Here is a 24956-nt window from a genome sequence, read left to right as displayed (position 1 = left end):
ACCCCTGTAGTAAGCTCTTAACACATGGGTAGGACAAGCATTACATCTCAGCCTTGCAGTTTTGTATGTTCCTGTTCCCTAGTATCCTTTGAAGTACTTCTTAGGGGCAAATGATAGTGTTACATTTCATTATTATCCCTGTTGCATTAATCTGAATTTCCTGTAATTATGAGATCCAAATAATACAGAATAATATAGAAACAGCCATATCAGAAAAGAATCTTAAACTGACTAAGCCAGGAAAGGGCAGGATAGAAATCTAATAAAATAAAACATTAATATAAGTCACTGGATATAGCATATTTGAAATTCTCTTATAGCACAGTATGGCAGAGAGAGGAGGAGGTACAAATCACCTTTATATTCTTCACATTTTATTATAAATGTCTCCATTTTCAGTTAAAAACATGTTAGATGAAATCCCTTTTGTTTTCCCCAGGCCCACTGATGTTCTGCAATCCTTGAAATGGTTAGACCTTTCGGAAAATCGGTTAACTGATGGGAACCAACTTCAGCTAATAGCAGATCTCCCCAGGTAACCCAGCACTATTTTAACTTGAAATTGCATTAGTTTTTTGCCTGTTTGCTAATTAACATTAATTTGGATTCCTTTGCTCTTTGAAGTGCATAAGATTGTTAAGAATATTGAAACATATAAACCTGAAAATGCAGGCCTTTTAGAAATTACGCTGTGTACAGCATTATCTTTGTGTGAAAAATATGTACAAAATGTGTAGATTGGGGTCTGCAATCTGTGACAGTAAAGAACCAAATATTTTAAATATATACTAGTGGGCCCAGCCACGTGTTGCTGTGGCAATTGTCCTTCTCATCACAGTCCGCAACTCACACAGATGTCCATGCAGGTCCAATGATGCCCAGCATGGCCTTTTAGGGTGGTCAAATGGAATCCCTCTTTCCCTTTTCAGTGCGCTTCGTTATATGGTGCTGTCTTATTTTTTTAGTATAAGGTAACCCTTTCCATTCCATAACGGAACTGTCCAGAGTGTGAATCCCGCTGTCCATGAGGCTGGTTGACACGCAGAGTCCTGGCTTGGGTAAGGCAGAACTGGGGCAAGGAGGCTATCCCAGTCAGGCAGCAGAGGCAGTGTGGTGAGACACTCAGATCGAGGCCAGCTCCCCGGGTTCTTAAAGGGCCACGTGCAAAAGAAGCGGAGCCGGTAGTGTTGGTTCGCCCCCACCTCATGGATTTTCTTAGAAGAAAAAGGCAAACTCCAGCTCGCTTTTAGTAAAAGAGAGTTGTGGCGAATATGGGTGAGGAAGTGGGTAAGTGGTGGTTGGATGTGAGGGAGGGCAGAGTGAGGTGTGTGAGGATGAGCTGGATGTGTATGAGAGTATGTGTGTTGTGTGGTAGCAGTGGGTGAGGCACAGAGAGTGAAAGTTACCAGCGTGTGATGGGGGGAACCCCACCTGACGTCTCACACAGCAAAGTGTGTATGTGTTTCACTTCCACTCATATTACCTAACAGTATTACCTATTTACTGTTTTCAGTGCTCATCTGTGGCCATCTGAGCGAACATTCTAAGCCCTCATACCAACCCCTCAGGCCACAGACATGCCACAGGAACATTCTAAGGGTGACAGTTAAACACAGCCAGCTTCATGGGCTGGTGCGCCAGGAAAAAGATGTTTTACCTGGTTCAGGTATGGACTTTCGGCGATTTGAAGGTCCGATTACCTGCCCACAACAGGGAGGAACGTCCTGTGAAAATTTGGGGGCGATCCGTCCAGCAGCTTCTGAGGGAGACCATCAGGGACAAACACACTGTTAGATTTTTATATATATAGATGTATTTCTGTTCTGCCTTTCTAGGCCGATAGGGTCCTTAAAGTAACAAATATTAAGACATTAAGACATTAAAATAGTATTTAAAATGAAGTGCTGGTATGTATAAAATATTTAAACAACTCAATAAAAACTTTCTTACGGAGTTTCCAGGCTATGTGGCCATGGTCTTGGTAGTTTTTGTTCCTAATTTTTTGTCTGTATCTAAGGCTGGCATCTACTGAGGCATGTCACAGTAAGATGTATTTTTCTCCGTGGCAACACATCTTACTGTGAAATGTCTCTGAAGATGCCAGCCATAGATGCAGGCAAAACATTAGCAGCAAAAACTATCAGATCATGGCCACAGAGCCCTGAAAACTCTCAACACCCAGTTGAGTTTGGCCGTGAAAACTTTTGACAGTACAACTCAACAAAAACGTAAACACGCATAACACAAACAGGGAGGAGGGTCAATAAATTATTGGGGGGTATGTCTAACAAAACAAAACAAAAATGTTCACCTCCTGGCTAATGACAGCAATGGAGGGAGATTTTAACTTCCTACATTTGGTGTCATGACTGAGAATACCCTTTCTTGAGTTGCCAACTGTCTAGCCTAGCTGCACCTGAGTCAGGATTTCCAAAGAGTTGACAGGCAGGTTGAAATGAGAGAAGGCAATCCATATAGGTCTTTAAAGATCAATACCAACACCTTGAATTGAACCTAGAAGCAAATTTGGAACCCGTTGTAGATAGAATGAGAATGGAATGAAAGGGTCCCTACAGTCCACTTCAATATTCTTGCTGTGGCACTCTCTGCCAACTGTAGTTTCCAGGCAATCTTTAAAGGCAACCCAACAAAGAGCACACTGCAGTAAACTAATATAGATGTTACCAGGGTATGCACCACTTTTTTGGTGAAGAAGGGCTGCAGCTGGCCACTGCTGACACCTGTTTATCCAACAGGAGCACTTGCAGCCTATAAAACTGCTCCTTTAGGACTGTGCAACCCCATCGAGAACAGGCACTATCCCAATTGGCAATATCCAAATTCCTGGATCAGACACCCCTCCCCACCCCCCCGTAGTGCCTCCTTGTTTCAGTTTATTAGATCTTATCCAACTCAACGCTGCCTCTAGGCATCTGTTTATGGTTTCCACAGCCTCCTTGAGATCCTTTGGAAGCACAAGGTAGAGCTGAATACCATCCACATATTGGTGGCAACTTAGCCCAAATATCCAGTTTGTAAGGACCCCACCCTCCTCCTTTAGCCAAGACGCTCAGATAGTAGGATTCCGCTCTTATTTTGGACTTAGTTATTTTAATAGGCATCCACTTTTATGGCCGAAGTGCTGGGGGATTGAAACTTGGGGAGTCTCATAAGGCACCCTGGATTGAACCATGGCACTGAACATTCTCAAGAATGAAGAGGAAGGGTGTTGCTTCAAGGAAAGCTGAACAAGTGCAGTTTCCCCTGGGTTCAGTGGCATAGCGTTCTCAATAACAAAAGACTTTTGAACACCCAATATCCTGACATTTCCCAGAGGTGTCTGCCCAGCCCAAGGACTTTGCTATTCCATCAACCAGCTCCTGGTTCCTCTTTTTTACTCTATCAGATCTGATTCACTTCAACCTAATTAAAGTATGTCAGCCTTGTGGCCTCACCCAGGCTCTTTGTGCCCATGCTCACAATTTTGCCTAATCAAGGTATTTTCACCAAATTTTCCTGGAAAAGTTTGACACCAGTTAACTTCAAACCAGCCAGCAAGATCTGAACTTTGTATCCTGACAACCCTTCCAACGCTGGGGTCCTTCTGTCTATAAAAAGGAGGACCCCCACACCCAGCAAATGGTTCATCAGATCATCCAGATTTTTGCTTGTCAGAACTCAGGTTTCCTTCTGAGAAACCTTGCTGAGTTCTGCAGGTTGTTCTTTCTTTATTTGCCGGCTGCTCTTTCCGCTTTTTGGACCTCGTCTGTATTTGCCCCTGGACCTCTCCAAATGTCCAGCCTGGCATTTCAGGTTGTATGGTCCTTCCTGATTTCCTCCTCCCAACTTCCCAATTTCCTCCCTTCTTCCTTTTTTATGTGTGTCCTCTTATTGGGGTGGGTGTGGGTGTGTATCCACATGTGTGGTTGCTTAGTAAATCAGTTCTCAGGTGGTTAGTGTAGGTTGTTTACATTTTTATTATTTTTATTTGTATTTTGTATATTTTATTTTTTGTGTTTACAATTAGTCTCTTTCTTTATAATTCTTTTTTGGGATACCTCTACTGAAATCCACACTGATATAAAAGGCTACAAGATTTCATGGTGTTCCTTTTTGGAATCCTTTTAAAGCTATTTTCCCATTTTCTTGTCTCATTTTGGTAACAAGATGCCTTTTACCAGTGGCTTTGTATAGATGTCAAAAGGAATTGGGGTCAAGACAGAACATAAGAACATAAGAACAAGCCAGCTGGATCAGACCAGAGTCCATCTAGTCCAGCTCTCTGCTACTCGCAGTGGCCCACCAGGTGCCTTTGGGAGTTCACATGTAGGATGTGAAAGCAATGGCCTTCTGTGGCTGTTGCTCCCGAGCAACTGGACTGTTAAGGCATTTGCAATCTCAGATCAAAGAGGATCAAGATTGGTAGCCATAAATCGACTTCTCCTCCATAAATCTGTCCAAGCCCCTTTTAAAGCTATCCAGGTTAGTGGCCATCACCACCTCCTGTGGCAGCATATTCCAAACACCAATCACACGTTGCGTGAAGAAGTGTTTCCTTTTATTAGTTCTAATTCTTCCCCCCCCAGCATTTTCAATGAATGCCCCCTGGTTCTAGTATTGTGAGAAAGAGAGAAAAATTTCTCTCTGTCAACATTTTCTACCCCATGCATAATTTTATAGACTTCAATCATATCCCCCCTCAGACGTCTCCTCTCCAAACTAAAGAGTCCCAAACTCTGCAGCCTTTCCTCATAAGGAAGGTGCTGCAGTCCCTCAATCATCCTCGTCGCCCTTCTCTGCACTTTTTCTATCTTCTTCAATATTCCTTTTTTTTGAGATGTGGCGCTTACCAGAACTGAACTACAGTTACTCCAAGTCGCGGTCGGCGACCAATCAAAGCTTTAATATAAGGGCATGACAATCTTTGCAGTTTTATTCTCAAATTCCTTTCCTAATTATCCCTCTGTAGCATAGAGTTTTTGCCTTTTTTCACAGCTGCCAGTTACAAGGTGGGTTGACATTCCCATGTGAACTATCAACTAAGACGCCCAAATCCCTTTCCTGGTCTGTGACTGATAGCACCTTGACCCCTGTAGCATGTATGGCAGGAAGGTTTGGATTTTTTTGCCCCTATGTGCATCACTTTTGCATTTTGCTACATTGAACTGCATTTTGCCATTTTCTTAGCCCACTCACCTAATTTATCAAGGTCCGCTTGGAGCTCCTGCAGAATCCTTTTGTGGTTCTCACCCACCCCTCTACATAATTTGGTATCATCTGCAAACTTAGCTTGGCACACCACACGCTACCCACCCCTACTTCCAGGTCATTTATGAATAGGTTAAAGAGCACTGGTCCCAAAACGGATCCTTGGGGACACCACTCCCTACATCTCTCCATTGTGAGAATTTCCCATTTACACCCACTCTTTGCTTCCCTGTTTCTCAACCAGTTTTTTAATCCATAGGAGGACTTCCCCTCTTATTCCTTCACATTTGGCTGAGTTTTCTCTAATAGTCTCTGGTGAGGAACTTTTGTCAAAAGCCTTTTGGAAATCCAAGTAGACAATGTCCACTGGTTCCCATTATCCACATGCCTGTTTTACATCCTCAAAAGAACTCTAGTAAAGTTTGTGGGCAAGACAGGATTTTGCTCTCTGCACCAAAAGCTTTACCATTGCTGACTCTTTCTCTAAGCAGGTCTTGCTTTTCTCTACATGTTTTATAATTTTTTATCTTTTAATGACATTGTGATCTTCTACTAATTTACCAGGAACAGATGTCAAACTGATTCTGGCCTGTGATTCCTCGGGTCCCCCTAGATCCTTTCTTAAAGATTGGTGTGACATTGGCCATCTTCCAGTCTTCAGGGGATGGAGCCTGGATTTCAAGGATAAGTTGTATTATTAAAGTGGAGAAGATCAGCAATTCTTCATGCTTGAGCTCTTTAAAGAACTCTTGGGTGTAATGCAATTCTGGGCCAGGGGATTTGGTAACATTTAGTTTATTATCAATGGCTGCCAGAACTTCTCTTTCCCCCTTGTCTACCAATATATCTTTGTTGGATTCCTCGGATTCGGCCCTCCTAAGAAGCCGGCTTAGTTCAGGTGCAGGAATTTTCTCCTCACCCTCACCTCTTAGGTGAAGACAGATGCAAAAGAATTCATTCAGCTTTTCTGCAATCTCCCTGTCATCTTGCTTAGCACACCCTTTGTTCGCTTTGTCATCTAACGGGCCACCGCTTCCCTTGCTGGCTTCCTGCTTTTGATGTACTTGAAGAACTGTTTGTTGCTGGTTTTGATGTTCACAGCCATGTGTTCCTCATAATCCTTTTTTGCCTCCCTTACAGCTTAACTCTTGCTTCTCTTTTGCCACCATTTGTGATTTCTCTCTGGTATTCCTTTTATCAGTTAAGTTGGACTTCCATTTTCCTAAAAGACTATCTTTTTTTTTCCTAATAATTTCCTTCAACGCCCCTTTGTTAACCATGTGGTGGCTTTCTTTTTGGACTGGTAGCTTGCCTTTCCTAACCTGCTTGGAACACATTCCAGCTGAGCTTTTTGTGACTGTGTTTTTAAATAACCCTCCAAGCATCTTGGACATTTTGGACTCTCTTTGATTTTCCGCTTTCAGCTTCCTGCGCATCTATCATCCCCTCATCTTTTGAGAAATTTCTGCCGAAGAGCAAATGTAACTACATTAGTAGTTGTCACTTGTTCAAAGCATGCAGAGATACTGAATCTGACAGCATTGTGGTCGCTGTTCCTCATCGAGCTTCAACAACACTGGACTCTCCTCTCGCACCATCTCAGTGGTCCTGGGTCCCACATATAGAATTAGATCTAGGATCACATCTCCCTGGTTGGTTTCTGACAACCATCTGCTCTAAGCCACAGTCATTTAGCATATCCAGGGAATGTTCTCTCCTTACTATGGACCTGAACATGCATTTTCTTTCCCAGTTTATATCCGGGAATAGTTAAAACGCCCATTACCACGACTAATATTTTGCTTTTGTTGGCCTCTAATTTCTTTTTTTCCATCTCAGAATCTACTCTTGTCGCGCTTTGGTCAGGGGACCATAATATATTCCCTAATGTTATTCCATGCTTCTCACCCCTGGTATTGATATCCACAGTCGCTTCTGCTTAGGCAACTACGGAATCCAGCTCACGCTGCATTGTCTATTTTATGTGACACTATGCTCTCTTTGGATGTAGTGAGGGCCACTCCACCCCCTAATACGCCTCTGTCCTATCCTTCCTGTAGAGCCTGTAACACTGGGATAACAGCATCCCACTTGGTTCTCCTCGATTCCACCATGTCTCTGTGATGCCCACTATATCAATGTCCCTTCCTTCAAAACTCTGTACCCAAGCTCCCACATTTTAGGTCGATATGCTTCTACATCATTAGCATAGAGACACTTGTATACTCTGTCTCCTGTCCCTAACCTGGGGATTTGTAATGTGTTTTGCCCTCTAGCCTTTTGTAGCGTACACTAATATCACACTCTATCACATTGCTGTGCTCTTCAGTTGTAATATTATGTGGTTGATTTAAAAAAACCTCCTTCGTCTGTCGTGCATCCCCATGGACTCTGTATTCCGAACCGTAAGTCACCTCAGCTCCTGTCGCTTCTTCACCCCAGGGGATCAGTTTAAAAGCTGTTTCTGCCACCTTTTAATGTTGAGCGCCAGCAGCCTGGTTCCTCTTTGGTTAAAAGATGAAGCCCGTCCCTTTTGTACAGGCCTCGCCTTTATCCCCAAAAGGTTCCCCAGTTCCTGACAAATCTGAAACCCCTCAGGCCTTTGCACCCTCAACCTTTCTCATCCACTCGATTGAGACCCTGTATCTCAAAAGCTGCTGCCTAGTTTTCTCAAGCCCTGCGCGCTGCGGAACAGGTAGTGCATTTGCAGAGAATGCCACCTTGGGGGTCCTGGATTTTAACCTTTTTCTCTAGCAGCAGCCTAGAAATTTCTAGCTTCCAGAACCTCTACGGCTACATTTCCCAATGTCATTGGGTACCAACTGTGGGACCACAACTGCTGACTCCTACCCCAGCACTGTCTAAGCAATACGCCTATCTTAAGAGCGTAGCGCGGACATCCGCAAGTAACCTTTCGCACTCAGGCAGGCCAAGTCACCATGCGCGTCCATCAATGCCTGTCACAAAAGTCCTCATAACTCTCTATATTCCCTTGATGATCGAATCACCCACTACAAGTGAGCTCCCCCACCTCCCCGAGGGGTATCACCTCAGTGCATAGCAGAGGATATCTGACCACCAACTAAGGAAGTTGGAGGTCCCATCTAAAGGGAACATCTTTCCCCAATCGCAGAACTGGCACCCTCTGTCACCTGTGACTCATTTCTCCATGACATCTGAAGAGATGTCACCTTGGGAGATGGGACCCGGCCGTTGCTGGGTCCTTGAAAGCCTTGCTTTGTTGCCCCTCTCTGCCTCTCTCTCAGTTTCTGCCAGGTTCGCCACCTTTGGCTTCAGAAGAGAACTGGACACGCTTCCTTGTAATGCCAGGAGCTCATTGCACGAGGGGTAACACTCCACGCATCTCTGGCCCTAAAGTGGGCAGATAGTCATACATGTGACACTCAGTGCAAAACACCGGGAAGCCCCCATCCCCGTTGGCTTCCCCTGCCTTCATATCTGCTTTGTTTGCATATATTTAGATATTAAACTTTTAGTCAGTGCCCCTTTGAGCTATCTGTACCTACTATCCCTCAAAAAAATGTCCTTATTAATTACTAATTAATTTTATTTATTTTAAAAAAAGAAGAAGAACATTGTCAGCTGGTTCCAGGAGAGACTGAACTAAAGACTGAATGACTCCACCTCAGGAGCCCCACCTTAGCAGCCCAGGACAAAGAGTAACCTCTGCAACCCCTCTGTTAAGCCCCCCACCTCCAGCAGTCTCTCAGTTTCTAGCAACCTTACAAGGAGAAAAAAGAGAAACCCCTGCAAACCCCTGTTAAAAAATACACTGTTTTAGGAAAGATGTGGCTTTGAGAAAAAGCCTCCAAAATGAACACCAGGCAGGTCACTTCTGCTCTTTTCCTGGCCAGTTGCCTTGTCCACTGTGCTGCTCTTTTCTGCTGGTTCCAGAGACTGAACTAAAGACTGCAGATGACTCACCTCAGGAGCCCCACCTTGGGGCAGCCCAGGACAAGCAGTGCAACCTCTGTTAACCCCTTGTTAAGCCCCACCTCCAGCAGTTCTCAGCCTTTTAGCGTTGTAACCTTACAAGGAGAAAAAGAGAGAAAACCCTGCAAACCCCCCTTGTTAAAATACACTGTTTTAAAAGATGTGGCTTTGGAGAAAAGCTCCTCCAAAATGAACAACACCAGTAGGTCACTCTGCTCTTCCTGGGCCAGTTGCCTTGTCCACTGCTGCTCCTTTTCTGCTGGTTCCAGAGACTGAACTAAAGACTGAATGACTTCCCACCTCAGGGAGCTCCCACCTTTAGCAGCCCAGGACAAAGAGTAACCTCTGTTAACCCCTGTTAAGCCCCACCTCCAGCAGCCTTGCAGGACTCTGTAGGCCAGAGACCAGAGGGTTGAGGAGCAGTCCCCAGCACCACAGTCTGAAATCTACCTTCCAGGTAGGATTGAAAGCACCACAGAACAGCCCCTACAATCACAGAGTACCTTGGTCCAGAAATGTGGTACCGTATAAGGGTACCTGATCGTGATAGGTATCGTAAAAAAGTCAGGTCCAGGACAATTAATAGGGTCTCACTCCCCCATCCCTCTCCCAGCATTAAGGCCACCAGAGCATTAAGGCCACTTCAGTCCCATAACCAGGGCTGAAACCAGATTGGAATAGATCCAAACAATTTGCTTCATTTAAAGTTCCTTAAAGTTGCCCAGCCACCCCTTGTTTAATCACTTTGCTGTCTAAAAAAGTATATAAAACTTCTAAGGCATATTGGAAAGGTAGATAGGATGCTAGAAACCAGAATAAGATGGGATTGTCTGGAATAAGAAGGAAGATTTTTGTGGGTATAAAAGGCTTCCTAGAGATTCTTTACAGAATAGGAAATGATGGAAATGAACAGCTGCTGTAATCCAAGTGCAAACATTTCATGGACTTATTCCAGAGCATAAAACAGTCCATATGGGGTCCTCCTGTGGGCCTTTGCGTATACCACTTCCCAATAAGACTTGCAGGAACTAGGGTTCAGGCTGCAGAAACAATATGGATTATTAATCAACATGCCTGATAAACTGTATATTTTAAGTTATGCAAATAGGCTTTCTTACAGTGGCTGTCTGTTTATCTATTGCTTTGAATTTTGACAGAGTTGGATTTTTAATTCTAAAAGGTTGACCCAGGTCTTGGTTATCATCTGAACATGCCTTTTTACCTCAGGTACATATTAGGAAACCTCATTATTTGCAAAATAGCACATTCACATTACTCATCTCTTATTTGCCTTTTGCGAAGGAATGCAAGGCAGTAAACATTACCACCCCTTAATTCCACACAAAACCCTTTGAGATTTGGCTAACCTGAGAATGGCAAGGTTGTTTTCTTATACACTGTACCCCAGACGCAAACCTGCCTGAGGGACATGTGGGTCACATGTCCCTGGGCACCACTTATTTAATGACGGCGGGCGCGAAAATCGCATTCCCACTCAATCCGGTGGAGAGACACCCCCCACCTAGCGCTCCCCTCCGCTGGCCATAGCCCTCCGGGGTTCTCCCAGCCCACCGCAACCTCCCCAGAAGCTGAGCCGTAGCCTCCATCAGGGTGCCATTTGCAAGGGAACAAGTGGCAGCAGTATGAGCTTAGTCACGCCTGCCCTTTCTCTGGCTAGGCTATTGGCTACGCACTCGACTCCATGCCTGGACACCAGAGGGCCAGTGGCCACCAAACCTCCTTGCCAGGCAGCTGCCATCTGTCTGAGCACAAGGCTTGCGTGGCAACGGGGCAGGGGGCAGAAAATCTAGAGAAAATACAGTGGGGGGCCCCCAGAAAACTCAGATTTTGCCCTGGGCTCCATTTTTCCTAGATACGCCTCTGCTGTACCCCTTTTATACTAATCAGAATGAGTTTGCACCTATGTCTTGAACTTGCAGCAGAAAAATTCCTGATATCTCTTTTTCTAGTAATTCATTTCTAGTAATTCAATTTTTCCTAGTTTTAATTTTTATTGGTTTCCTCATTCAAAGCATAGTGAACAATAGCAAAAAATCCAAACTTCACATACACACTACAGGGGTCAGTGCTATCAGTCACAGACCAGGAAAGGGATTTTTGAAGCGCCTTTAGTTGATAGTCTCCATGGGAATGTCAACTCAATGCATGGCAGCACAATGTGAAAAGGCAAAACCCTATGCTTGGGAATCGATTAGGGAAAGTGGAGTTGGATAATAAAACTGTAAGTGATTTGTCATGCCCTCATATAAAAGCAGTAGATGCGAACACATCTCTTGGGAGTACTTATGTTCAGTTCTGAGTCGCCACCTCTCAAAAGCGATATCAAAGAGATAGAAAAGTGCAGAGAAGGCAAAATCTTGAGGCGATGATTGAGAAGGATTGGGAGCACTTAACCTTCCTTATGAGGAGAGGCTGCGAAGCGTTTGGGACTCCCTTTAGCTTTAGTTTGGATATATACCCTGAGGGGGGAGATATGCTAATTCAGAAGTCTATAAAATTATGCATGGAGTAGAAAACGTTGACAGAGAGAAATTTTTTCTCTCTTTCTCACAATTCTAGAGTCCTGGGGGCATTCATTGAAAATGCTGGGGGGAAGAATTAGGACTAATAAAAAAGGAACAGGCTTCTTCTACCAAGCGTGTGATTAGTGTTTCAGAACCATGCTTTCCAGATCTAGGTGGTGATGGGCCTACTAACCTGGATAACTTTGAAAAGCGGGGTTTGGACAGATTTATGGAGGAGAAGTCAGTTCATGGCTACCTCAATCTTGGATTCTCCTTGACCTCTCCAGATTGTAAAATGTCACCTTAGCAGGTTATTCCAGGTGCTCGAGGCGAAAAAAATAGCAGCAGCAGGTTAAGAAGGCTCACGCTTTCACATCCTGCATGTGAGTCTCCCAAACGCACCTTGGTGGAAGGGCCAATGCGCGCAGTAAAGTGGTAGAACGTTAGAGCTAGGATGGACTCCTGGTCTGATCCAGCAGGCTAGTTCTTATGTTCTTATGTTCTCTCAGACAACCCACAATTATTGAAAATATTTTATTGTATTATTTCGTTGTAGAGTTTTATTTACCAGAAATATTTTCATAACATTGTAATGTTCATTTTAATTAATATTGCAATTGAAGTGTACAATATTAGTTTATATTTTAACAGCCATATTCTGACTTATAAATTTCAGCTTAGAACGGCTAATACTTTCAAACAATGGAATTTCCTCCATATGCTTTCCTGATGTAGGATTTGGTATGTAAATTGAGCACTGTTATATTTTTCTGTGTTTTCTCCTTCCCTATCATCTCCTCAGTTTCTTCTCCTTTATTGCAGGTAAGAAGACTAGAAATTTTCCTTCTTTAACACATCTTGTTATAAATGGCAATAGAATAGCAGAAGTGAGTAAAATTTCACAGTTCTCAAGTTCATTTTTTGTACGCACTAAGAATTTGCTTAATGCTTTTTAAAATGTGCAGTTCTGGTGTTCTTCTGGTGTATTTAGACCAATCTGTCTGGACAAATAAGGATGGTCTTTCCCCAAACCAGGTTTGGATCCAGTTGAAATGGATCTAGACAGTCCCATTTTATCCAAGGTTCACCAGAGGTGAACAACTCCATCTCCTTCAAGCATCTTGCCCCCAAAAGGAATATTAGTCACTGGACAAAAATAATGTCTTCTAGCTCTCAGGATAGCTTCTGTAGTTTTGCAGTTGTCTCTCTAGGTGATCAGCACTGTCCCTTCCATCAAAAAACAACATTTGTTACCTCCCTGACTCAGGAGGACAGTCTCCTGCAGAGAAGATGGAACAAGTCAAAAGGCAGTAGTTGGGTTTTTTGTGATAAGCATGCTCACAAGCACAGCTTTACAACACTAGGACTCACCAACTGAAATTAATCCAGTTAAGATTAATCTGCATTTTTATAACATTATGAGTTTGAGCTAAAGTAACAATGGTGTCTCAGTAAATATGCATAGAAAATTTTTATCTATGAAATGCTTTATAAACATGCCACAATGACTATAGTCTTTCCTGGGGCCCATACCAGAAGACTGATGTAACAGCTCCCTCCCTCCCTCCCTCCCAGTTGGATGTAATTGCACAGACATAATGGTGGCTGAAGAGTGATGTCTTTGTTGTGCAAACAGACTAGGCATAATAATGTGCTCTGAACAGTGCTTGGTTGTGGATACTGAGTGTTGGCGAGGAAAAATCCATTCCTGATGCTCTTAAGCTCTGTACCAGCCGGGCTAACTTAGTTTTGACGTTGTAATTCTGATGCTTCCCTCCATACCTTGTTCTCTTAAGCATCTTTTTTTTGTCAGCTTGAGGTGGCAGTGGTTTGTCTTCTTGGATGCATGGGTGACACTTTTGTGTATCACAAATGCCTGGAAAAAACAGGATATAAATATTCTTAAATAAACTTCTTGATCGCCTTCCGGCATTACAAAGTCTTTTGGCCCTCCGCAATAAACTAGAAAATATCAGCTTTTCAAACCACTTTCACAACTGTTTGCAAGTGGATTTTGCTATTCTCCACAGCTCCAAAGAGCACTGAAAGCAGTTTGAAAGTGCATTATTCTGCATGTGCAGAATGAGCCTTTGTTCTGGTGACTGTGATCGTTCTCTCTTCTAATAACATAGGAATCTAGTGCTGTGCTTGCAACCCTGCAATTCAGACTGCTAACAAATGCGTCTTTGAAGGCTCATCCTTCTGAGAGTCATTTGTGAGTAAAAATATGAGGAAACTTTATTTGATTTCTCTGCCATTTTTTTCAATCCAAAGCAGCTTACAGAAGGGGCAGCCTGCTAGAACTTTTGATCATTGCATGTTTATTGTTGGTTTGGGTTTCTGTTTCCAAAACCTGAGAAACTTCTTGATTTAATCCACGTTGCTTGGAATTGAGAAAGAGAATTTTTTTAGCTGGCTCCAGAATATATATGGGATCTTACCTTGTGTTTCTGTGCCTGTGAGACCAGGCAAGATTTGTCTCCTTGGCTTTAATAGAAGGTTTGATCACTGTGTCACAGTATTAGGTAGATTGTTAAATGAATAAAAATATTGATAAAACAGTAAGTACTCTGATAGTCACTTGAGTGGGACTTGTAATTATATGGCATAGGGAAATGTTTCTTTCAATGCCAATGTTTGCTGTTCAGCTTTGTCATTTTTCCTTTTTATTTCAGTGGTCAGTTATCAATGAACTTGATAAACTACAAAGTCTTCAGTCATTTGACTGCCGGAACAACCCTTTAATGGATGTGTACGAAACCGCTGCAGAGACTGTAAAACAAACTTTATTATCGCCAAAAAATCAGCTGCTGGGCGTTAAAAGTTTCTTTTGAACAAGTTCCAGGTGTATGTCATTTTGCTTTTCCGTTATCAACACTGGGAATGCCCAGAGGGTACTATTTATGAACCTGCCAGACATAGACACCTGGTGAGGAGTTTTGAGTCCTTTGTGACCAAGTCCATTTTTACCAAAAGAGTCTAACTTTGTGTACAAAAAAAGCAGTATTTGCGTTGAGGAGTTATCTTTGCAGGATTAATTTGCTAACACATATCTCTAGGCTCAAATTGTTGTGTCAGCATAGAAGTTGCAGGCAGCTTTTGAGGTACAGGTAGCTTCTTTAAAAAAAAAATGGAACTCTTCCCCAGGGGAGCAGCAAGCGTCCCAGCCGGGACTCGCCAAGCTAATAGAAAGTTCTCCTCCCCTCCCTCCCTCGCCCAGGGACTGGCTGGAAGAGCTGCTGGGATTCTCTGGGTTGGTAGCCCAGCCAGACCTCCTGTGCAGGATGGGGAAAGCCCCTCCCTCCCTGCCTCCCTCCCCGCCCAGATAATTAAAGATAATTTACAACCTATGGAAATCTTATCAGACAAAGAAGGTAGATATATAGGGGTTGAAATTTCATTGTCTGATATCGTGACCGCTCTCACCCCCCATATGTCCCAGGTAGGCCTTCTGCGCCTGCAGAGGCCAACTTACCAGACCAGTCCCCCCGCCCTCCGATGATGCTGCTGGCCTCTACCCAGGTCAGGGCTTTTACGGCCCTGGTCCCGGCCTAGTGAAACATGCTTCCATCAGCTGTGCGGGCCCTGTGGAATCTTAGCGAATTCCACAGGGCCTGTAAAATCGAATTGTTCCCCCAGGCCTATGGGGAGGCCAGTCACGGATTTCCCCCCTCGGATGCCCCAGCGTTGTGTGCTATACCATTATCAGCATAGCCAGTATAACATCTACTTGGCACTGCCTGTCCCCTCCCAGCCTTGGGATCGGACACCATCACTATTATTTATTGGATATGTAATCCTGCTGTGTTTTATAGACTTTAAGTTATGGCTTTTAATCACTTATTTATTGTGTATTATTGTCTCACCTATTGTTTTGTTGTACACTGCCCAGAGTGGGCGGTTCATTAAATAATAATAATAACAATAATAATAATAGTGATGATGATGATGATGAAAGTATTTTGAAGAGGAAGCTGGGCTGATAAAGGTGTGGGAGCAGACAGAATCTATTACACCTCTTGTTAGAACTAGAAGGAGGTCTATTCCTAAATTTAAGAAGCCAAAACTGAACAAAATGTTCAGGCAAAATTTAAACTTGCTGGTTGCAAGTTTCTGGTTGTCTGTTGGACTCTGGCTTGTTTGGTTGTTCTATTAAGTAACTGGGAACAGTTCAATCCATTATTATGAAAGATTTCAAATTAGCAGGAGTGTACTACCTCAAACAGTGGTGTAATGATGAAAAGCATTTCTCCTTTTATATAACTGGTTGAACTGTTCTGACCATGCAGTACAAAAATAAGATGTGTTTTGCCTTGTTTCACTGTAGATCTTTCCCGAAGAAAGGAAGGGAGCAGAACTTGACTATAGAAAAACATTTGGAATTGATTGGATAAAGGCTGGTGGTAATCAGGACCCAGATAAAAACAGACCCAATGAAGAATTTTTTGCTGCCCATCCCAGGTTCCAGTTATTCTGTGATAGTAAGTATACTGGTGATAGGAATTCATGTGTGGAGTTAGTTGGTTACAGCATAGTCTCTCAGCAACTTAAAGACTGTTATGTTAATACATAAGCTTTTGTGGACTAGAGTCTTGTGCTTGGCAACAGAAGGAAGACTTTTCTTTAGCATTTTATCTTGGGGTTTCCAGATACCTGCATGTCTGAATAGTGTGATGTAGTGTGTGATATGTGATGCTTCAGTCTCCTGTCCCTTCCCTTCATCCAGTTGCTATTCCAGGACTGTGCTCAGCCATGCTGTGCCCAGTGCTGTTGAAGGAGTTCTAACCTGTCCACTTCTGTCTGACTGCTGCTCCAGTCTACCTGTCAGTGCACCCCAAAGTATTTGCCCACTCCCCAGCATCAGCTATATTTTGCTCCACTGTTCTGTGCCCAGTGTAACCCTGGGGGCTTTGCACTGTTACTGAAGTGGGATCAAATGTGATCCATGCGACGGTCACCTCGAGGCTGGATTACTGTAACTCGCTCTACCCGGGCCTTCCCTTGTGACTGATCTGGAAATTGAAGCTGGTACAGAATGCGGCGGCTTAGCTTTTGATGGGTGGTGGTTATTTAGATCATATCACCCCCATGCTGTGCAACCTGCACTGGCTTCCAGTGGAGTTCCGGATCATTTTCAAGGTGTTTTAAGGCCTTACGCAGCATGGGGCCCTCATACCTGCAGGACCGCATCACCCCTTATGTCCCACATAGACCACTGCGTTTGGCAGCGGCAGAACTGCTGGAAACCCCTGGCCCTGCGACGATGCGGCTGGCCTCAACCTGGGACAGGGCCTTTACGGCTCTGGCCCCTGCCTGGTAGAACACTCTCCCTCCAGCTGTCCGGGCCCTGCGGGACCTTGGTGAGTTCTGCAGGGCCTGTAAGACGGAGCTGTTCCACTGGGCCTTTAGCTGCACAGTTGTATCCTTCTTAACTGAGAAATACTCAAAACAATCAAAGCTGATCACAGTTTTTTCGATTTAAAAACTGCCTTTGATTCCATTATGGAAGAAACTAAACATCTTGGAATAGATCAATGATTACTGCACCTATTAATACAGCTGCACACCTCAAATACATGCCAAGTTAAATATTCACATGAAGGACATCTAGCAACAAAGATTCCCATAACAAAAGGAGTCAAACAGGATTGCCCCTTAGCTCCCTATTTATTTAATTTAGTTCTACATGACCTCCCAGCTACCCTCAATTCAATTGACGGCCACCCTCCAAGACTTGCCACTCGTCCTACTCCAATGCTTCAATATGCAGATGACACGGTTATCTTGTCAAGGACAAAAACGGCTTACAGCATGCTTTTAACAACAACTATAATCTATATGCCATTAAAGGTTAAAATGAAAAATGAAATGAACAACTATAATCAAAACCAACTAAACATCAGCACAGACAAAACAAAAGTAATAGTTTTTGCTTAAAGCAGATGCAAATACTCCTGGAAGATTGGCAGTACTCACTTGAACAAGTGAAACAAATCAGATATCTTGGACTAACCTTTAATGCTAATTGTATGTGGACCATCCACGGCAATAAACTAACAAAAACCTTTAAATTGACCATGACTTCTCTCAACCAGTTTCACCAACTTAAAGGCAACCAATATATCCCTGCGGCCCAAAAGATTTATTCTGAGATGATGATCCCCAAATTCCTTTGTGGTATTCCAATTTGGATTAAGGCTTTCTCTAAAAAAATAGAAAATATTCAAGTAGTCTTTTCGGAAACTTCTGGGTGTATTGCAGTGTTACTTATTTTGTAATATGTGCAGAAATAGGTCAGCAAAGACTGGAAACCAAGGCTTGGATTTCAACATTTCGAGTTTGACTTAAAATTCATTTCCACGCTCAACCTTCAAGCCTGATTTCCCATATGTTAAAAGACGTATTTATTTCTAGACTTTATTTCTACCTGGCAAAAAACCATTTTGAAGAAACTTCTTCTGTTGGGCATGGATATAAATCACTATGGAAGAGAAAACCATCACGAAACTGATCATTGAAAGACTTGAAGATCAAGAAAGACAAATTTTGATAGGGTCCACAAAAAGAAAATGTGCCCCCTTCTTTTTTAGTTTATCAAATAAGTATAAAACTCCATTGCAGTATTTCACTTTGTTAGTTACTCCCTTGCATAGATGTGCCTTCATGATGGCCAGATTTAATATTTTTCCATCCCACGTTACCATGGGGAGATATCAAAAGATTCCCTTTCAGCAACAGTTATGTTATTTTGGTTGTGACACTCCAGACTCTCTTACGCCCTCTTACTAAACTGTAACCATTTCACTTACCAACGTGCTCCACTAATAGAGTATTTACAAAAGTCGGGTCTTAACAAGTATAACAAAGATATTCAAACTAAGGCCCTTTTGGCTGATAAGAACTCCAATGCAACTGACATAGTAGCAAGGTATTTGGCAGCTATTTATCTACATCTTATAGGGAAATGTAAAAAAATTAAAAAAAATATTTTCTGAGTTTTATTATGTATATTTTGCTATGCCAATAAAGGTTTGACTGACTGACTGACTGAGTATTATGGCTGCACCAACTAGAAATCTTGGGGAAGCTTAAAGTTCTTCAGGAGGCACATCCCCTTCCTTTTAGCCAATTCACACTTTGGATTGTTACTGTGTTTTATGTAAAACTAATCTATTTTTGCTGGGTTTTTCCTTAAGAATATGGTGCCCCTGAAGACGGAGAGCTGAAAAAAGAACAGCCCTTTTCCCTGAAACAGCAACTGCTGTGTAAGACATGACATTTTACTAGTTGTTTGAGGACATAAATGTTATATACCAATAAAATGAAGTACTATATAAGGAGCAGAATTCATGGCAGGTTAAATTTATTTCACTGTGACAAAGTTCACATGGTCTGCACATCCCCACCAGACCTTACAATTGATGAATCATTCTGTTTTTGTATGGCTTCTGTAGACCCCTGTATCTGGAAGAGGTTGTGTGATTCATATTCTTGTAATTCTGTATGAAAAGTGATAAAAGCCATTAAGTGTTGAATCTAGAACACAGGGGCATCCAGTGAAGCTGAAGGGCAGTAAATTCAGAATGGAAAAAAAGGAAGTAGTACTTTACACGGTGAGTCATTAAAATGTGGAATTCTCCATTGAGCAAGAGGACATCTGGGTTCTGACCTTGTGTCCAATCAGGGAGGCAGGAATCTTAAGTTGATTGACATTTTCCCTTTTGTGCAAGGACAGCCCCCCTGAGCTCCAGTTTCCTTCCTGCTTCAAGGAAGAGCAGATGACTGAAGTTGCCTGTCCTCTATCTTTCCTATTATCTAAACCTTTTGTTCTCTTAATTGTCTTGGACTGGGACAGGCCCTTCGTGGACCTCGGGTGGTAACGACTTTAGTGCCTTTAGCTCTATTAGTCTTGAAATCCATATCAACGACACCTCCTCCCCACCCCTTCACTGCAATGGAGAGCATGCAAAACCCCACTGAGGTTTTTCTTTTGAAGAGGAGAATTCTGCGTGAATGCAGGATCAGCAGGAACAGGCCGGCACAACCCAAACTAGGGCTGCTCAGACCCACATTCCCACAGGGGAGCTTTGCCAACAGGCAAGCCCTCAGTGCCGCGGTTTTGGCGTGAAGAAGAAGAGTGCCTCCAAAATGGCCACCAGCAGCACAGAAAATTGCATTTTCGTGCCAGAGATACAAATGCTGCCCGGGGCTCCTCTCCAGAGCCAGGAGGGCCTGGAAACATTCCCAGAGGAGGAAATCGTGTCATCTCAGACCCTAGAACGTGTGGAGGAGTCTGGTAAAGTCCCTGAAAAAAAAGATATGAAGGCAGAGCTGGCGGAGTTCATTAGAGCAGGGTTCTAGCAGGGAAGGGCAGTACTGAGAGAGGATATGCTGGCCCTCTTTAGAGCGCACCTGAGGGCTGACCCACAGCAGGGATCCTCTCAGTTCACTCCTCTCACCCACCCAGATCTAAGCCTCCTCTCACCCACCCAGATCTATGAAAAGGGGCTCCTCAGGCTGGAAAACAAAAGTAGCCTTGAAAAGACCCAGAATCAGTCCAGAACGCATTCCGTCTGACTCATCTGAGTCTGATTATGCTGAGAGGAAAGAGAGGGAAACTTCTCTTCTGGGGAAGAAGAGCCTGACGACATACAGGTCCAGGGACAGGCCTCTAGGTTCTTTAATCCAGAGGACTACTAATACCTTCTTTCAAAAATCTGCAGCAGCCCTTCACCTTAATGTGGTGGAGGGTGGGGAGGAACGACCTCAATGAAAGCCTAAGTCCTTAGACAACAAGGATTGAGTTCTTCCCATCCAACCCCCATTCCAGAAAGGTTTTCCCTTTTTCAGAATTTTTTGAAACTCACATTACTAAGGAATGGGATAAAAACATAAGAACATAGGAAAGAGTCTGCTGGATCAGATCAGAGTCCATCTAGTCCAGCACTCTGTTACACACAGTGGCCCACATTAGGAGGTTTCTTAAGGGAGCAAGTTTTCAAGACAAGCCGGCTAGACATCACTTCCCTACATGGAGGCTGCACAAGGTTTTGCATGCCCTAACAGAACCTCTGTTTGAGCCTATTATGTCTGTTTCCTTAAAACACTTGAAGATGAAGGTGATTTTCCTCGTGGCCATTACATCGTCCAGAAGAGTTTCAGAGCTCACAGCTCTCTTCAAAGCCTTCCTTATGCATTTTTTACAAAGAGAAGGTAGTCCTGTGTGCAGATCCAACCTTCATCCCAAAGGTCAATTCTAGGTTTGACAGCAAGAAATTTATCTTCCCACCTTTTGCCTAGAACCTAAACTCCCGGCCTAGGGAGATTTATTGGCATAAGCTGGACATTAGAAGAACACTGAAGGCCTTCTTAATAAGAACACAGGAATTCAGATGTTCAGAGGCTTTATTTCCATGGCTAATCACAGCAAAGGACAAAAACTTTCGCAAACCATCAGCAAGTGCCTTAATGCATAGAAGAGGCTTACAAGGCTCAGAAGTTAGAGGTACCTTCAGGGATCACAGCACACTCAGTAAGAAACACCTCTACCAATGCAGCATTTAACAACAATGTGCCTGTGGAAGAAATCTGTCGGGCAGCTACATGGTCTTCGCTTTCCACCTTCATCAAGACACTATAAATTTAACATTTTCAGGGGATGCCAGATATGGTTGCAGAGTCCTGGAACATGTTTTATGAGAGGATTTCGACCCCACTTTTAAAGTCGTGACACTGCTAAGGGAGTTCACTTCGATGTCCTCTTGCTCAATGGAAAACAACCATTAGACTTATTTGTGAAGGGTCATTCTCCGTTGAGCTGAAGAGGACATCTGCTCTCCTGATTAGTCATTCATCCTCTCTCAATGCAAGGCAACTGTATGTTATATGAAGATTTGTTGGTGTTCAGCTTCCTTCAGTTATTGACGTTTGTGGCCTCTGTCCAATCAGTTCTGCATGCAGTTTACTGTTTTTTCCTCTCTCCTGTATTTTCAAGTTTGATGTTTCTTACAGGGGAAAGCTGTTTCTCTTTAAGAAGGCGTTAGTCTTTTATAGATACTGCTAGGAGTCACCAGAACTGGAGCTCAGGGGGGCTGTCCTTGCACAAGAGGGAAGCTGTCAATCAATTTAAGATTCCTGCCTCCCTGATTGGATACAAGGACAGAACACAGATGTCCTCTTTGGCTCAACAGAGAATGACGCTTCATGAGTAAGTTCAGTGGTCGTTTACTGTCAGAGGATGTAGTGATGGCCACAAGTGTAGCTAGTTTTAAAATGAGATTAGGCAGATTTATGGAGGATAGGTCTATCAGTGGTTAATAGCCATGGTAATTAAAGAAAAAACTCCCATTCAGAGGCAGTCAGTCTCTGAATCCCAGTGCCAGGAGGCAAGATCAGAAGACCTTGGTCTGTGTTCCCTTTCATTGGATCTCCAGAGGAACTGGTTGGCCATTGTAAGACAGGATGCTGGTCTAATCCAGCAGGCCTCTTTTTATGTTCTTAATCACCTTTCTCAATGCTCAGGAAAAAAATTTAACTGTTGAGTTGACAGTGCTAACTTGGGCAAGCAAGATGGCAGACAGTCTCTTCTGCTTGGGAACATGTTTTGTATTGTAACTGCTGCTTTCTGCCTTAAGGCAGAGAGTATAACTTGGTTGTGTAGGCATCACTGTTGCTCAGGTAGTTTTCAGAACTACTATACTCAAAAGCATACCATGTAAAGTAGGCTTGTGCAGAAATACTCCTGTAACTAAGGGAAAACTGTTAAATATTTGATTTACTTAAAATTTTCACATCACTTTTTCCTTAAGCTTTGACTATTAAGTGTCCTGACAAACCTGAACAGAAGCCCATAAGCAAGAAACTACCAGGTAAGGTCATGAATCTGTGCTGTATCTCCAAGATTGCAAAGATATTTATGATCTAAGGATTCACTGAATCGCCTTCACATGAGTGATAGCAAAGGTGAAGCTGCAGAGACCAGATACCCTTCATTTTAACAAAATAGTGTTTGTTGCCTTTTACTTGCTGAAAATCACTGTTACTGAAGCCTGTTCAGCCAGCCTTGTGTTTCCCTGTGTGTTCAGAGGCACTGGAATTAGAGGTGCAAAACCATTTCTAAAAAGATTGTTGGTTTGAAGAACAAAACCAGAACATACCTTTTAGATATTAAAATCCTGTTGCGGAATTACTTCAAGTAGGCTGTTTCAGCATTACCTGGGATGGGTTTAGCAGTCAGCCAGAGTGTTATACTAAAGTAGCACATGCTTCACAGGGAGTGCTTAAACTGAAGCTCAGGCCCTTTATGAATAAGGCACAATCAATGGTTAGGTGCTTGCATATATGTATAAATGTGTTTTCCAGATTTCTTTGTATATGGGGTGAATCTACCCAACACAGGTGCACATATGATGCAGTTACTCCCATCTGCTTTCAGTCACAGACAGATGACAACAAAACATACAATAGTAAAAAAAATGATCTGCATACAATCATCAGTCCCACAATGAGATTAGTCTATGCAATACACATTTAACCTCTTGTCGAACACCTAATTTTTGTTGTGGTTATTAAACCTTGTTCTGGGCTGTATCACTTAAACAGAGGCTCACATAATCGTGTTCACCTCCATACACGGTTCCTCCTACAAAAAGGTTCGCCAGTTAGGAGCCTTTCAACTGAAAAGCCAATTCTGTAAAAATTGGGTCTCTGTCAAGTGATGTTGGCAAGGTGGTATGAAGTGTCTGTAAATGTCATTTTGCAGATGATGCACCAATTTTAAATTAGGTTAATATTTGTAATGTGTTTACAACATTTTGTTAATAAGGCCTTTAAGTGTTTATTGCTTTATCTTGTGAGGACAGACAAATCATTAGTGTTCCCCATTTAATGCAACAATACATGCACCTTTCAATAAGGCAGACATTTGAATACAGTATTTTTAGAAGTATTTATTCTAAAATAAAAATCACATTTATCACAAGTTGCATAAACTGATACAGGTTTTCCAAAAAGTTTATAGAAAAATATTTACCTAAGTACATTTTGTGACAATAGAGGAATAACTCACTATTGCTGTGCCATCAGATAAAGCTTTAAAAGAAATTGGGAAAATTAGCCAAAACAGCCAATATTTTGCATTGATAGAATTTGATTTTGTTTAAAGTAATTTGTCATTCAAGTCTTGCTATAAAAATATCTTCCTGTTCATATGTATTGGTTCAGAATACATTAAGCACATTAACCTATGGCAAATCTGTTGGGAACTAATTAGCATCCACTTGGTGATTAAGACATGTAGTCCCAGAATGACACATTTTTCGGTAGAGGGAAGGGCCTTTACTCCTAGTGTCAAAGTACAAAAGGGCAAATGCCACAAACCAAATCCTGAAGGTCACTTAGGTCAGTATGTATATATGAACTGGAAATTCTCTAATTTGGCTCTAAAAGGTAGTAACAATGTCAAACTGATACGATGTTAGTCATTGCTTCCTTAGAGTTGCAAATCTACTGTCACTGCTATCTGCTGGAACTTAAGTTGCTGTGGTGTAAATGCATCAAATTGAGAGGTTTTTTCCCCTGTACAGATTCTATGACTATTCAGAAGGTCAAAGGATTGCTGTATCGTCTACTGAGAATTCCAGGTTCAGAACTGAAACTATCCTATGAAAGTTCTAAAGTAAGCTTAAGTTCAGTAATGCAACAATACATTAATTCAGATTTAATTTGGAATAATACAACTTGTCACACTGCTAAAAGTCAACACTGAACTCTAACACACTATTGAATAAAATTCTTTCAAAAGGAGAGCAGTCATACTATAATAATGGGCCCTGTTCAGGTCTGAGTAAAGGTGACATGATTCCAAATACTTAATCTTTTATAAAGGTATGCTGGATTGAAATGCATGAACCTAATGCCACTTTTCTTATCCTAGATGAAGGGCAAAGAATTTGAACTGGACAATGACCTCAAGTCCTTGCAATTTTACTCTATTGAAAATGAAGACTGCATTCTAGTACGCTGGTAGCAAGCCAAATTTAATGTAGTTTTTGAACTGTAACCACAGGCTCCTTGCAAAACTTCTACAATTAAATGTGCATATGTTGAGTATTAACTGTATATATTTGGAAGAACCTTGATTCTTTTTTTAAAAGGTGGAATGCTACTTGCTAAATAAAGTATTGGTTCCTGTAGCTTGTGGTGCTGAGTGTCTTTTGAGAATACTTCCATACCTTATTGTTGGAAACAGGAAAAACTCTAAGCAATTTA

At 42.5% G+C, this 24956-nt stretch overlaps 1 protein-coding gene across 1 annotated transcript in view; it reads left to right on the top strand.

Moving 5' to 3' along the window:
- The window catches only part of TBCE (tubulin folding cofactor E), a 104414-nt gene extending 79534 nt beyond the window's left edge, over positions 1-24880 (top strand). The window contains 10 exon segments of the mRNA XM_048485870.1: positions 440-535; positions 12364-12428; positions 12510-12574; positions 14363-14506; positions 14509-14532; positions 16015-16168; positions 18884-18952; positions 22496-22555; positions 24272-24363; positions 24622-24880. Coding sequence (XP_048341827.1) covers positions 440-535; positions 12364-12428; positions 12510-12574; positions 14363-14506; positions 14509-14532; positions 16015-16168; positions 18884-18952; positions 22496-22555; positions 24272-24363; positions 24622-24714 — 862 coding nt within the window. The 3' untranslated portion in view covers positions 24715-24880.
- The last annotated feature ends 76 nt before the right edge of the window (positions 24881-24956 follow it).

The sequence above is a fragment of the Sphaerodactylus townsendi genome, linkage group LG01 (assembly GCF_021028975.2).
Source record: "Sphaerodactylus townsendi isolate TG3544 linkage group LG01, MPM_Stown_v2.3, whole genome shotgun sequence".
In the NCBI taxonomy this organism is placed as follows: Eukaryota; Metazoa; Chordata; class Lepidosauria; order Squamata; family Sphaerodactylidae; genus Sphaerodactylus; species Sphaerodactylus townsendi.
The sequence above is the reverse complement of the archived record's forward strand: the minus strand, read 5'-3'. Positions and strand labels throughout refer to the sequence as shown.